Consider the following 15420-nt stretch of genomic DNA (forward strand, 5'->3'; position numbering starts at 1 on the left):
GTATCTCCCTGCCACTCCTGGGACCTGGAAACCACTTCAGTCACGGGTGGCAGCCAATTGTCAGGCTGCCACCCCAACAGGAGCTATTTCTCTGCTCCTGTCAGGGACGGCAGCCGGACTCTCACTGCCTGCACTGACAGGAGCAGCTGCTGCCCTGACAGGAGCAGGAAACCTCTCCTGTCAGGCGCAGCAAGAGTCAGGCAGCTTCCCTGGGAGGAATGGCTTCCTGTTTCGATCATGGGCCGCAGTCGCGTTACCCTGAGACACGTGCAACTTGATTGCGTGTATCTCTGGGGTTTAGTGTACAAAGAAGGCTGAAATGATTTTTGTAAAAACAAATCAACAGAAAAGGGGGTAGGGAAGGACCCTTGTTATTTACCTTTAGTAATTCATGCGTTGTCTACACCTGAAGACTCTGGTGCCTGCAGAATTAATGAAATTATGACATCACACGAAACTGAGCAATGGAACGAGGAAGGCATTTTTAGTTAAATGAAAGTCTAACAAGCTTTTGAGACAAAGGACGTCTTTGTTAAATATTCAACTTTTTTGATTAAGGTATGGCAGTTCACAACAAACAAGACCCTGGCAAGAAGTGCTCTAGTGAAACTAGGCTAGGGGAAAGCAGCCTTAACTTTTCTGATATTTTAGAAGTAAAAGATGAGCACACAGGCTGCTCTCTCTTAAAGAACAAACTTTTAAGGCTTCCATTATATTGTTACAAAGCTAGGAGATGCTTTGTAATGAGATTGTGACTCATCCTTCAGTTAATATAAGTGTTAGCATAAGCCCTGCTTAAGACAGAAAGAATGTGTGAACTCACCCAGGAGCTGTGCTGAGTATTGTTTTGGATAGGGTGTGTGTGCGAGAGAGACACACACTCAGAGAGAAGGTAGACCATAAAGGGAATGTCTACTATCCTGCTTTTGGGGTTTGTCTGAACTGTCAAGTTTTGTCAAAGGACAAAACAGTGTGAGTGTTCATACTGCAACACAACTTTTGTCACGAAAAACAACCATATGTGTTGATGAAAAATTCCCACTCCATTGGGGGGCTCTTTTTCTCTCCCTGTATTGTCTACAAATAGGCAGGGTGGATACCTGGAGGCATTTTGTCACTGATTCTGGGCTCCAGGAAGTGGTCCACAATGCCCAGTCAGCCACTCTGGTAAGCAATTTGAACTTTGCTGTCCTGCAGCCGGCTGACCAGCCCCCTCCCCCACCCACTTTGCAAGCCCAGTAAAATTTAAGTCCAGCTATTTCTCAGGGCAGATCCCAGAGTGCTTAGCAGAGAATGACAGTTAGAAAAAAAGGAACACCCGGTTTGCTTCATAAGACTTACCAATTGGGCTTGCACCCTTACCAATTGGGCTTGTCTGAGTCCTTTAATCTTCACTTAGCACTGCTGTGTCCATGAAGGAATGAACAAACACCAGGCTGTAATTTCAGAACATTCAAGAAAGTAAAACTGTGGAGGGTAGATACTGAATTAAACCTGAAAACAATCCAATCTGTAGAAACCCAGATTGCACCCTCATCTGTGGCTATCGTCTTGCCTCTAGACCTTTGGTTCTCTCCAAGCTTTGTCCATAACTTCCCTTGAGTGCCCCACCAAAACCCCAGCTTTTCCATCCTGCCCGCTCCCATACTCTGCCTTCAGCTCTCCTAGCCATTGAGCTTGCAGTGACTGCTGTAGTAAAAACTGACCAAGTCAATATTTTACATCAGTGCTGTATGAGGACTTGTTAGAAAGCAGGAGTTCCATTTGTTTAAAAAAAAAACAAACAAAACCCAGAATTGTTTTTTGTTCTACATTGAAATGAAACTGAGACCTTTTGAGAGTCCTCCCCCACCCCAATGACAGCCCCACCCACTCTAAAAGGGCCAATAGCTCAGAGGTTATGACACTCACCTGGCGGTAGGAGAACCAGGAAAGTGCCTTAATGACCAGACTGACTATTTTGGGATCTCTCTTTCTCTCCCTCTCTCTTTCTACCCCTCAAAAATTTTTATCCAGAATCTGAGAAACCTTCCTGCATAAACCAATGTGTTTCTGCAAAAATTTTGATTGTGACAAATTGGCATTGAAACAAACATTTAAACAAAAACTTCCCAACCAGATCTATCTTACAAATTGTGCCTATTTCTTATATAGTGCTTTTTATCCATAGATTTCAAAGCACCACATAATCTTTGACTTATTTATCCTTACAGCACCCCTGCAAGGTAGGAAAGTGCTCTTAGCCCCATTTTATAGATGGGAAACTGAGGCACAGAGTGTGACTTGCCCAAATCATACTGGAAGTCGTGGCAATTGAACCATGGTTTTATACATCCTAAGCCTGTGTCTAAACCGCTGGACAATGCCTCCTCTCTGCTCAGTTTTTACAACTGTAAATTATACAAGATACAGGAAACTGGAAAAAAAGCAGACCTTCTTGTCCTCTTAATTGGTTTAAAAGTGTTACATGCATCTTTGTAGTATATTAACCTTGCAGATTTTTCAGCCAAGGTACAGAATTTGTTTGTGTGCCTTTGAGAATAATGAATGTTGAGCATGAAAAAATTAATGGTGTCTGATTTGAATGTCAAAAAATTACAGAGTGAGCAAACTGAAATTTTCAAAATGATGCTGGATAAGTAAATAATAAATTGTTTTGTCGGCTACAGTGAGATTAAAAAAACTGAACATATTTTTCAAGTAAGTTTATTTTAATTATATGTAAGAATCAGTCTTAGGTTAATAAGCAAAAAAGGTTTCCTGCCTCTGTACTACCATAAGCTTGAATTCTAAACCAATCACTTTGTGTTTATTCTTGTCAACAAACAAAAGTGCAGATGTTTTCCAGACATCTGTTTTGTAGTAACCATTTTATCTGTTCTTTGAAAAGAAGCTGTTCCTTGAAATTAAAGTTGTAGTGAAAAGAAATTATCTTTGAAAAAATGCGTCTTCTAAATATAGCTGCAGTACAAGATAATTACATGTCAGCTATTTACAATTTTATGAAAACTATCCATTTTGACTTACTATTTGTATAAGTGTTAATGTTTTATTCATCATTAGTTCCTCAGTTAAATATTGTTGGCCATTGCTGGAATTCACACCTGTCTTGACTGCCAGTATAAATTCTATAGTCTACTTAAATAGAAATAAAATAAACCATAATTTAATTGAACATTCCTGGAAAAGGGGCACTGAAGAACCCTAACACAATAGCACTGAACTTTAGAAAGGGGATCTGCACAAAAACAAGAAGGCTAGAGAAATAGAAATTGAAAGGATAATTTTAAATTTTATCCTCCATGGATATGAAATTTATATCTATATCTGTGTCCATATCTACAAAAGTGAATTACGGATAGCTGCATCCATATCTGCCAATGAGGATGCCCATGGCTATAAAGCAGATATCTGCAGATTTTGCAGGGCTCTCGGTATAGTAAAAAAAAATGAAATGACTGCAAGCTGCATGGAAACTTTTTAAAAATACCATGACAGAGAATCAAATTAAATGTGTATCCCAAATTAACAATCTGAGGCCAGGTCTGCACTAGGGGATAAGTTCAAATCAAGATATGCATCTCCACCTATGTTAATTGTGTAGCTGGAATTGATGCATCTTTTTCATTTGAAATTTGGTGCTGTCCCCACCATGGGAGGTTGACGGGAGAAATGTTCCCATCAACTTCCTTTCCTCTTTGCATCTGCGAGGAGCACTTGTGCCCCTGGGCGCACCCTCAACATTCGATTTAGTGCGTCCCTACTAGATTGCTAAATCTAACCCCAGGAGACCAACCTCCAGAGTGTTGATCTGTGGGGAAAGAAACATAAACTCTTGCAAGTCTCAAGTGTAGAAATATAATTAGGCAGGTCAAAAAAAAAATGTGAAAATTTCAAAACTAGCATAAAAAATGTTTTAAGTACATCATAAGCAGGAAGCCTGCCAATAAGTGGTGCTAAAAGATGTATTCAAGGACGATCAAGATCCTAAAAGAATGTTCAAGGAACATCAGGTCGTTGTGGAGAAGCTAAATGAATTCCATGTATCAGTCTTCACTACAGATAATGAGAGGGAAATACCCACCCCTGAGCGATTCTTTTTAGGTGATAAATCTGAGGATCTGTCCCTGATTAAGGTGTCTAAGGAGAAAGTTTTGGAACAAATTGATAAATTAAATGGTAATAAGTCACCAAGACCAGATGGTATTCACCCAAGATTCTGAAGAAACTTACATATGAATTTGCTGACCACTAACTGTGGTGTTTAATTTATCACTGAAATCAGCTTCTGTACCAGATGATTGGAGAATAACAGCTAATGTGCCACAAGTTTTCTAAAAAGACTCCAGAAGCAATTCTGGCAATTACAGGTTGGAAGGCTGAACTTCAGTACCTAGTAAATTGGTTGAAATTGTAGTAAAGAACAGAATTATCAAGACACATAAATGAACACAGTTTGTTGGAGAAGAGTCAAAATAGCTTTTGTAAAGGCAAACCCATGCCTTTGAGGAGGTCAACAAACGTGGAAAAAGGTAATCCAAAGGCTATAGTATTCTTGGACTTTCAGAAAGCCTTTGAAAAGGTGCCTCAATGAAGGCTCTCAACCAAAGTAAGCACTCGTGGGATAAAAGAGAAGGTCAAGGAGAGTTCAGTGTCAATAAATGCAAAGTAATGCGCATTGCAAAACAGTCCTAACTCTACATACAAAATAATGGGATCTAAATTAGCTGTTACCATACAAGAAAGATCTTGGAGTCACTGTGGATAGTTTTTTGAAAACATCTGCTCTAAGGCCGTGGCTACACTAGCCCCCGCCTTTCAAAAGGGGGATGCTAATGAGCTACGTTGGCAGATGCTAATGAGGTGCTGCCATGAATGTGCATAATGGCAGCCCCACGTGTTTTGAAAGTGCTGCTTTCGAAATGTATGCTGCTTGTGTAGACAGCGGCCTTTCAAAAGGACTCCTGGACCTCAAAAGCCCCTTCTTTCCATTTGGTTTTGGGAAGAAAGGGCTTTCAAAATCCAGAGAGTTCTTTCAAAAGGCCCCTGTGTACACGAGCAGTGTGTGTTTCGAAAGCGGCACTTTTGAAACGTGCCCAGCTGCCATTATGCTAATGAGGCACTGCATATTCATGGCAGAGCCTCATTAGAATCTGCCTAAATAGCTCATTAGTATCCCCCTTTCGAAAGGCAGGGACTAGTGTAGTCACAGCCTAAGTGTAGTGAGAGTCAAAAAAGCAAACAGAATATTAGGAACCATTAGGAAAGTGATACATAAATAAGACAGAAAATAACATAGCACCAAGGTATACTCACACCTGGAATACTGCTTGTAGTGCTTGTTATCCCTTCCCAAAAAAGATATATTAGAATTGGAAAAGGTACAGAGAATGGAAACAATAATTATTAAGGGTCTGGAATAATTTCCATGTGAGAAGAGATTAAAAAGACTTGGATTTGTCATTTTAGAAAAGAGGGGACTAAGAGGTAATATGATAGAAGTCTTTGAAAGTATGAGTGGGGTGGGGAAAGTAAATAAGGGAGTGTTATTTACTACTTCCTGTAATACAAGAAACAGATGTCAACAAATAAAATTAATAGGCAACAGGTTTCAAACAATCAAAAGGAAGTACTTCATACAATCCACAGTCAACCTGTTGAACTAATTGGGACAAAAGTGTAACTGGGTTCAAAAAAGAACTAGATAAGTTCGTGGAGAATAGGTACATCAGTGGCTGTTAGCTAAGACGGTTAGGAATGCAAACCCATGCTTTGTGGGTCCCTAGCACCTGATTGGCAGAAGCTGGGAGCAGACAACAGGGAATAGATCACTTAGGCTATGTCTGCACTACCAGATAAATTCGATTTTATAACTCTGGGTTTTATAAATTCGATTTTGAGTATCCTAACTTCCCACAAAGTCTACACAAAGTCGAGTTAGTGCTGCCACACTAGAGTGGCCAAACTGACTGTTGGAGCAGTGCATTGTGAAAACCTGTCCCACAGTTCCCTCACCCCCACATTCTGCACCTTCCCCCCAGCCCCTGCTGCACACCTGCCATTGGCAGTGCTTACTCCGCTGTCTGGTTCTCGGGTCCTCACAGCCTGGGGGAGATGGGAAATTGACCTGTGCTGCTGTGCCTGGCTCACAGGAGCCGGGCGCTAGGTGCAGCAGGGAGCCAGGTGCTGTGCTAGTCAATTTCCCAGCTCCTGCAAATGGCAGGGAGCTGGGAACCAGGTGCAGCAGTGCTGTCAGTTTTCCAGCTCCGTGCCACTTGCAGGAGCCATGAAACTGACCAGGACTGCTGCGCTGGTCAGTTTCCCAGTTCCCATGACAGGCTGGGAGCCAGGAGCAGCAGAGCCTGCAGTTTCTCAGCTCCCCACCACTTGCAGGAGCCAGGAAACTGACCAGGGCTGCTGTGCTGGTGAATTTCCTGGCTCCCACAAGTGGTAGGCAGCCTGGAGCCAGGTGCAACAGCTCCAGTCAGGCTCTGGAGGCTAATGAATTTGATTCAGAGACATGGCACTTCCAACACTAGACTTCATTCAAACTGTTAAATTCGAACTTGACACTACACCTACCTGGTTCCAAAGATATTATGCTATCAATATTAGTGCTCCCTAAATTGAGCTAATGGTATTTACAGTGAAGACAGTCACTTGTTACAATGGAGCTAACTGCCTTAAATTCAAATTATCTCGTAGTTTAGACATAGCCTTAATCATTGTTCTGTTAATTCTCCTTGGAGTTCCTGGCATTAGTCACTGCTGGAAGAGAGAATACTAGGCTAGGTGAAGCTTTGGCCTTACCCGGGCTGGTTGTTCTTATGTTCTTGAATTTTTCCCCAAGCCTTTTTTGCATGGATTATGAACATACTATGCTTCAAAACACGAAAAAACAAAAGAACCCAAAACAACCAAAGAAAAATATGTAGAACTTGATGTGCTGTTTATATGAATCCTACGAATAAATAACAGCCTTTTTCTAGAGATGTGATTGAAACTAAAACTGGGCAAACATTCAAGAAGCTCAGTATTTTTCTGGTGAAAGAATATGATGCAATCCTGGCATGTTTTTGTGACCCAGGAATATGCAAAAACTTCAGTTGATTTATAATGTTTTTTTGGTCTTTTAACAGTTTCATTCTTTGGCACCAATGTACTACCGAGGGTCAGCAGCAGCTGTTATAGTATACGATATCACAAAACAGGTAAAGTCTGCAATTCTTGTATAATACATGGTTTGCTTAATGACTTAATGTATTAGCAAAGCTGTGCTGGAAGCTCCATTCCCTGAGTCATTTAAAAATGGACTGGACAAAACACCTGACATGGTACAGCAGGGGAAAATTCTGAACTGGCCTCTTTGAAATGAATATGACAACCTACTGGATTTTTCATATACCTAATTTCTACTACAAGAAAATCAACTCTTTTATGAATTGGTCATTAATCTTTTAAAAATGTGGCTACACACTTTCATTTGAACTCTTCTGGGATTACTTTACTTTGAAACAAAGCAATGGAGTAATCTTTGGCTCAACATCTTTAATGGAAACAGAAGATTATTGTCAGCTGATAAAGTAGCCCTGTTCATGTGCCATTGAGCTGGAGACCCTTGCCCTGCCGTAATGTGAAATTGCTACTCTTAAAATTAAAAAATTAAAATTTTGATTTTAAAAGCCATCCCAGAGGATGAAGCTGTCATAGAATAGGCAGTAGGGAATGAACGGTTGCAATATTTTGCTTATCTGTTTCTTCTCTCCTGCCAATTGATTATTTTACTTTTTCACTAAGAGGCTGGCTCAGTTCACCATTGCATTAGTGTAATCACCCATGGCTGCATAGCAGGACATAAGATTTTATTTTTAACTGAAATGACTCAGAGTTGGTCAGAAAGTCTGTAGGTAGACCTTGTGGAGATGGAAATCAGTCCTGTCATCCTTACTCAGAATGTCTGTGCAGCAACTTACATCCTGAAGTTTGATATTCAAGTACTGCATTGGTATGTAAGGATATATATTATATCCCATATGCTAAGCCATACTCTCCCCTCAGAGATATCGGCACAATTCCCTTTGTTTTCAGCAGAAGCTGAACGTGCATGTCTGAACAGAAAATGTAATTTGATAGATTAATGCATTTGAGAACTAAGTCTGAGGTTTAGTCACATCAATCGTGACTTTTAATGAGAGTCCCAGGGAATTGCTGTCCCATGAGTAAGGTGTCTTTTGGTCAGTTTTATGGTCGTAGGATTTTTAAAATACTAAATGTCATGATTACAGCTGTTTAAATCTGAAACGTCATGGGAATTGCAGTACTGCTACCTGTATTTCTTTGCTGCTGCAGATGGCTGCACTGCCTCCAGAGCTGGGCAACTGGAAAGCAGTGGCTGCTGGCTGGGAGCCCAGCTCTGAAGGCAGAGTCATTGCCAGCAGCAGCACAGACATAAGGATGGCATGGCTTAGCATTGCCACCCTTATATCTGCATTGCTGCCTGCAAGGAACTGCTTTGGCTACCCAGTGCTGAAGGCAGCACAGAAGAAAGGGAAGCAATACTGTGACTTCCTTAAAATAAACTTGTGACCCACCTGGGACTCCCTGTTGTGTCAGTATCCACAATTTGAGAAACTCTGGATTCCCCATGAAATTGGTAGAAACCTTCAAAAGACCAGATTTCATAGGAAAAGACCACATTACTGAGTTTGTGATGTTTCACATAAGGGATTTCTGTGAGCCCTGCTTGTAATTTCAGAAAGTGCTTGTCAATTAAGGAGCTCCTTCTAGATGTTTCTTTATGTATTTGGTTTAGGATTCATTTCATACTTTGAAGAAATGGGTAAAAGAATTAAAAGAACATGGTCCTGAAAACATTGTCATGGCCATCGCTGGGAACAAATGTGATCTTTCTGATCTCAGGTAATGCAGCTATATGGTATTAAAATGCTGTTTGGGATGCTCTGCTTTCCTCCCTCACACAACACATTGGTATTGTTAGCTGTAGTGCTAATCATGGTGGAGGCCCCCTCCCAGAAATCAGTAACTTTGATTTCAAGTGTTCGGGGTCAGGTCCGACCCACAGCAACAGCACACCCTCCAAAATATTTTACTCTGACCTGCCTTTTTTGCTGCACTTCCACTGGTTTGACCACAGTTGCAGGGTGTCAGATGTTGTCTCTGTGCATGCTGTAGGTGTTGTGCTAGCTGAATCAATGGCACCTGGATCCTTTTGCTTTTTGACTTGTGTTCAGAGGTATGGAATGTATTGTGCTATGACAGAAGCCGACAATGCAAGGCTAGAGGAATGAATGTGAAGTCAAATCATTTCATTCACAGAATAGCTTCACTACAGGTGAAATTGCATTTGGCATGTTGCACTGGTTGACATAATATGGGACTTTTCATTCTATCATACTGTAACTAGTTCCAGCACACACTGCATGCATAGCTCAAAATGCCTGATTAATACCTGAGTCCTAGAAATACTATTTTAATCAAATGAAGGGTTAATGCTGGATGCTTGACGTTGGCCTTACTGCAGAAAGTACATTTGCAAGAACACAAGGACTCTCGCTGTCCTCAGATAACAGATTTGTGACGTAGGTATGAGGAGAAGGAACCTTTGTAGAGCAGGGGTTTCAAACTCAGTTTACCTTTGGGCCAGCAACAATCCTCAAATCTTCCTAGTGGGCCTGTGGGCTCTCCTTTCTGGCCGGGCGCTGGGGGGATCATCTGTATATCCCCCCTGCCCCACTCTCACTCTCTCACACACACACACACATCTCCCTTCCCCACCTGATGGTCTGTGCACATACCCCCCTGCCCACTTTGTGCATTCCCTGGTCCCACCTGCCACCCCCAGGTGATTTAAAATCTGCCTGGGGCCCCTGCTGCCATCAGTAGCAGCACAATGGGGCTGTTACCCATACAAAATTCTCCATCACTCCCTCACTCTAGAGACACACACACCTTTACCCAGTTCCTAGGGTAAGGTGTAACCCTGTTAATTTAAATGCCCATCCTTACCCAATTCCTAGGGCTCATGGTGTAACCAGTGAAAAAGACTTACACAGTAATATTCTTATTCTCTATTTACTGACTGTTACGAAGCAAGAAAAATATACAAGCTAAGCATACAGTGCCATGCTCACCAATCCTGATTAAGGCAGGCGAACTTCCCCTTTTGACCAGGCCAAGTCAGTCTCATTTAGATTCTAGTTGCTGCATGTCATGATCATGAAGAGGATTCTTAGCAGCTTTGGTCTCAAGCTGTGTCTTGGAGGGGAGTTCTTCCAGGTCTTCCTTCCTTGCTTTTCCTGCCTTTTCCCCCAGCTGGTCTCCTTCTTGGACCCCAGTTAATATAGCGAAAGTTGAGTCCTGCTTAGCTGTACCTTTACCAATATATTTTGCTAAATCTTAACATACTGTAACAGAATTACCTACCCAGTTACCATAGCCCAGCACCTCAATTTATTTATACCTAGTAAAAAAATTCTAAAGCATATGGAAACAATTAAAAACCAGGCAGAGCTCACACAAACAAACACTCGGAAAGGGAAGACCATAGCATAGAATGAGGATTTTCTTGCCAGATGAAACGCTGCCAGACTAAGATTTCTTCACCCATCTTGGATCTGTTTCCTTATCTGGTGATAGTGGGGGCTTATTAGGACAAGGCCTCCTTCTTAACAACCTGGTATGACGTTATTTTAATGCCATGTAGGTGGAATGTGAAGATGAGACTCCCTGCTTTACAGCTAATGGCTGCTGCTCTTTCAGGCTGGCTGCAGGTGAAGGCTTTAGGCCTTCCAATATGGCTACAGGCTTTGCATGTGGTGACAGAAAAAGGCCACATCCTTACCCACCCCTCCTTAATGACACTGTCACTAAAGCTGTCATTACTATTATTCCAAGAGTCTAATACTCAGACTTGCTGATTCAGGGCTTGCCTCCTGGGTATTGTTAACAAGGACCTTTTTTGACTTTGTATGCCAGGTTCCTGTACCCTTCAAACAGCTTTCTTCATCCAGCAAGCCAAAGCTATTATGTTCACTGATAAAGCCGTTTTTACTGCAATGATCATCACAGTGGAATGAACCATTACATTTAATATACCGTTTATAGAAGGTGACCACCCTAATAGTGTTTCCCACCTGGAATGGCGGTCTGCATCTGCTGCAGTTTTTAGATACATGAGTCCATTTGGCCCAGGAGAGGTGTGTACTGAGTAATCCCATCCATAGGTGCAAGCTGTGAATCTAGTAACTTGTTTTGTGAAACTGCCTGGGTATCAGTGATGCCAGCTCTCCTGGGTTGATCACAAGCCTCCTGATCATTGGGCTTTTTTCCCCCTCCCCTTCCTTTTCTGGAAAGCCCCAGACATTTCCTCTTGAGGGGATCCCCTGCCCTGGTCGGGGGTTACTGACCGTGAAACTCACCAGCTCCACCCCCTGGCTGCAAAGCATGTTATCTTGGGTGGCTCCCTCACCAACATGGTTATCATTGCGGTGGAGGCAACCAGTATGGTTTCCTGGACCAAGCAGCACTTTCTGTGGCTGGGACCATGTGGGCACTGGGACCCTGGGTGATGCCAGCAGTTGTGTGCACAGGAGAGTCCCTCATGCACTGCCTGCCCCAGCCCCACCAGGCCAGCAACTGCACAGGCCTGATTAAATACCTTTTTCAAAATATTTTGCACGCCAAATTGGGGAAGTGCTCAGGCTGTAAGTAGCCTGCGGGTCAGGAGTTTAAGAGCCCGGCCTTAGAGTCTGTTTTTGTTTCTCTGTAGAAGAGTAAAGCTCTTGCTAGTCATGTCACATTTCAGGGATGGATTTGCCTTTATATTTCTCACCTCGGCTGTGTCTACACGTGCACGCTACTTCGAAGTAGCGGCACTAACTTCGAAATAGCACCCGTCGCGGCTACACGCGTCGGGCGCTATTTCGAAGTTAACTTCGATGTTAGGCGGCGAGACGTCGAAGTCGCTAACCTCATGAGGGGATCGGAATAGCGCCCTACTTCGACGTTCAACGTCGAAGTAGGGACCGTGTAGACGATCCGTGTCCCGCAACGTCGAAATTGTGGGGTCCTCCATGGCAGCCATCAGCTGAGGGGTTGAGAGGCGCTGTCTCTCCAGCCCGTGCGGGGCTCTATGGTCACCGTGTGCAGCAGCCTTTAGCCCAGGGCTTCTGGCTGCTGCTGCTGCAGCGGGGGATTCATGCTGCATGCACAGGGTCTGCAACTCGTTGTCGGCTCTGTGGATCTTGTGTTGTTTAGTGCAAGTGTGTCTGGGAGGGGCCCTTTAAGGGAGCGGCTGGCTGTTGAGTCCGCCCTGTGACCCTGTCTGCAGCTGTGCCTGGCACCCTTATTTCGATGTGTGCTACTGTGGCGTGTAGACGTTCCCTCGCAGCGCCTATTTCGATGTGGTGCTGCGCAATGTCGATGTTGAACATCGACGTTGCCAGCCCTGGAGGACGTGTAGACGTTATTCATCGAAATAGGCTACTTCGATGTAGGCTTCACGTGTAGACGTAGCCCTCGTGTTTGGGTTTGCATGTACCCTAGTTGCCAGGGGAAACATGGTCTGTTGTACAACAAATAATATGTGTAGGATGATCAATGCACATTTTGTCATTTGAGGGATGAGTTTTGTTGGGTGTGTTTGTTTTCGTCAGCAATATGAGACCAAGATCCTTGATCATTTAGGTTATTTTCCCCTTAGACACCCTGCCCCCGCACCACGGGTCTTTCTCTCGCTGACCATCATGTTTCACATTGATTCCTCTGCCCCTTAAAAAACCTGCAGCATATACAGTTTAAAGTTTCTAAAATTACTACATTGGCCTTGATTCAGCAAAGCTCCAGACCATGTGATCAAGTGCTTTGTTGAATGAAGACATTTTTGAGGATGGTAGCCTTTTCCATATCACTTTCGCACCAGCTAGTTATTGCCCAAGATAATGAGTTCTCCCCAGGGCCTCTTGAACAGAGCTTTCAGGTTCTCTTGGCCTGAGTGTGAAGGTCACACGTTGTCTCTTGGTTTGGTCTCTTAGATGGTAGTTCACTGTGCTTCTTTTAAGACTCTGAGACTGGCTGAGTTCCATAAGATTAGACAGATGGCTTCCAACTTATTAGTATGAATAACAGAAATCAGCAAGTATCTCCATAAGGGGAAAGAGATAAAGGGGTTTTTAGTTTAGCGAACTAATGCAACGTGGAGTTTGAGTTCCTGTCTGGTTGCCCGTTGGTCTCATTTAAATATATTGCTTTAATGCTTTCAACAATATCTTTGCTTGATTAAAGAATCCCTGTTTCCATGATTCAGTTACAGAGCACGATCAGCGAGTGCAGCTGGAGAGATCTAAAACATTAAAACACAGCATATAATGTTTTCTTGACATGAATCAGCTTAGTTGTGCCAGGCATGTGGCAATGAGCTATTGAGTGCCTGCCCACAGGAGGGAAGGTTTTATGGTGATGATTTTCCTTACACTTGTGCAATGCACATTTGCCTCACTAATGGTCATGTAGTCTAATATATGCACAAAACACCAAACTGCCAACACTTTCTGCTGATGTTCACAATTTTGGGAGAGACCATCAGAGACTTTACTTTACAAGTGATAATTTTTTCCACCCCTTTTGCATGTTTTTAAGCAACTTTGCTGGTGTTATAATAATGGACAGCTAGACAGCAAGATGTCTTTTACATGTGATATTGTTTGGCCCCAGTTCTATTAGAAGTCAGTTTGACTGTGCAATATATACAAATGTATGTATTCTTTGGTGTTTTTATCTTAAGGTTTACTTCATTGGAAATGGCTTTAGGTAAAATGTATGTACAGGTTGAACCTCTCTAGTCCAGCACCCTCAGAACCTGTCAAGGGTTGGCACTTTGCTGAAATAAATTCCCTCCTTCTGACTCCCATGGAATTTCTGCTTTGGGAATGGAGATTTTTATTACTACCGCTACAATTTTGTTATTGGCTTTAAAATTTAGAGTGGGCTTGTTTTTTAAAAATATATTATTGGAATATCTCCCTGCAAATTGTTGGATAATAACCTAGGCACAGTCGTAGAATCTCTGTTGAAAGCACTCAGCCTCAAATCAGAATGTTATTAAATAAATGAGCTACTTTGCCCACCAGTGACAAAACCAGTTGGGGCAATATAGAGACCAAAGGCCATAACCTTCCACTGATACTGGGCTTTTCTCTCTAAAAACTCAAAATACCTTCTGAAATTTTGGTTCTCTGCAATACTCCTAATGCTGGGTCAGGAAATCCCATACTTTAAATTCCAGGCTCTTTTAGACTGTCTATCCAACTACTTATATTACAGCTGTCAGTAATGTTATGCTGTTGCTTTTGTGAATTCGTACAGCTATGGAGGGAAACAAAGGGATTAGTTGAGCAAACTTCAGCTTACATGATCAGATCTGGATTATGATTTTGAGAATTCATAATGGCATGTCAGTGGATCAAGACCTTTGCTGTGAAATATTTTGCAGAAGATGTGATGTGCTTTTACATCTTGGGTCTGCTCATACTAAATTACATAGCTAAATTAACATGATCTTTGGTGGAAGCAGGACTGGGGCTCTTAACTTATCATTTGAGAAGCAAAGAACATCAGCACCAGAGCATGAGCTAAATTTGAGTAATTGGAACTAGGAACTATGTGACTTGAGATGTTTTTCAGAAGGATATATTATATATTTATATATACACACTAATTTGTTTCCTTACACAAATTTTTTTTAGAGAGGTGCCTATGAGAGATGCCAAAGAATATGCAGAATCTATAAGTGCAGTTGTTGTTGAAACCAGTGCAAAGAACGCTATTAACATAGAAGAACTCTTTCAAGGAATTAGTAAGTACATTTATAATTTTCTTGAGGAACTTCTTGGAATCTTTTTGAAAACAATTGTCAATATTGCATGCAAATATTTCTTTCTCCATGAAGAGAAAAAAAACCTGAGGCAGTAGCGTGTCCACTGCTTATGAAAATACAGAACTAACAATAACATTGACTACACAGACTAGAGCACAGCTTGGGGTAGGTGTAGTGTAAGGCTCTTTTCATTGTTTCTGAACCCTAACTTGTGCCCTGCCTCCATGCATAAACTGCAGTACGGTGGGTAACTGTTAATCTAATTATTGGGGGGGGTTGTTTGTTTTTTTAACATGGATACATACTCCCAAATTACTAGAATGAGTAGGAATCGTCACTTTTTATGAGCTCTAGCATTTTAAAGGGGAAGAAATGGACATTGCTAGCAAAGAAAAGGGAGCACTTCTACCCATTTTCATTCAAAGAATTCCAGTGTCATCAGCCTTGAAATAAAAATAGGGTGTAAAGCACATTCCACCCTACCTCATCTTTCTCTAATGCCTTATCATTCTTCTTTTCCTCCCCCT

General features: G+C 42.2%; 1 protein-coding gene across 1 annotated transcript in view; it reads left to right on the forward strand.

The window, feature by feature from the left end:
* RAB31 (RAB31, member RAS oncogene family) overlaps positions 1-15420 on the forward strand; it is a 109352-nt gene that overhangs the window by 73568 nt on the left and 20364 nt on the right. The window contains exons 4-6 of the mRNA XM_074987454.1: positions 7140-7211; positions 8813-8919; positions 14763-14872. Coding sequence (XP_074843555.1) covers positions 7140-7211; positions 8813-8919; positions 14763-14872 — 289 coding nt within the window. The remainder of the gene's footprint in view (positions 1-7139; positions 7212-8812; positions 8920-14762; positions 14873-15420) is intronic.

This window comes from Carettochelys insculpta, chromosome 2 (assembly GCF_033958435.1).
Source record: "Carettochelys insculpta isolate YL-2023 chromosome 2, ASM3395843v1, whole genome shotgun sequence".
Taxonomy (NCBI): Eukaryota; Metazoa; Chordata; order Testudines; family Carettochelyidae; genus Carettochelys; species Carettochelys insculpta.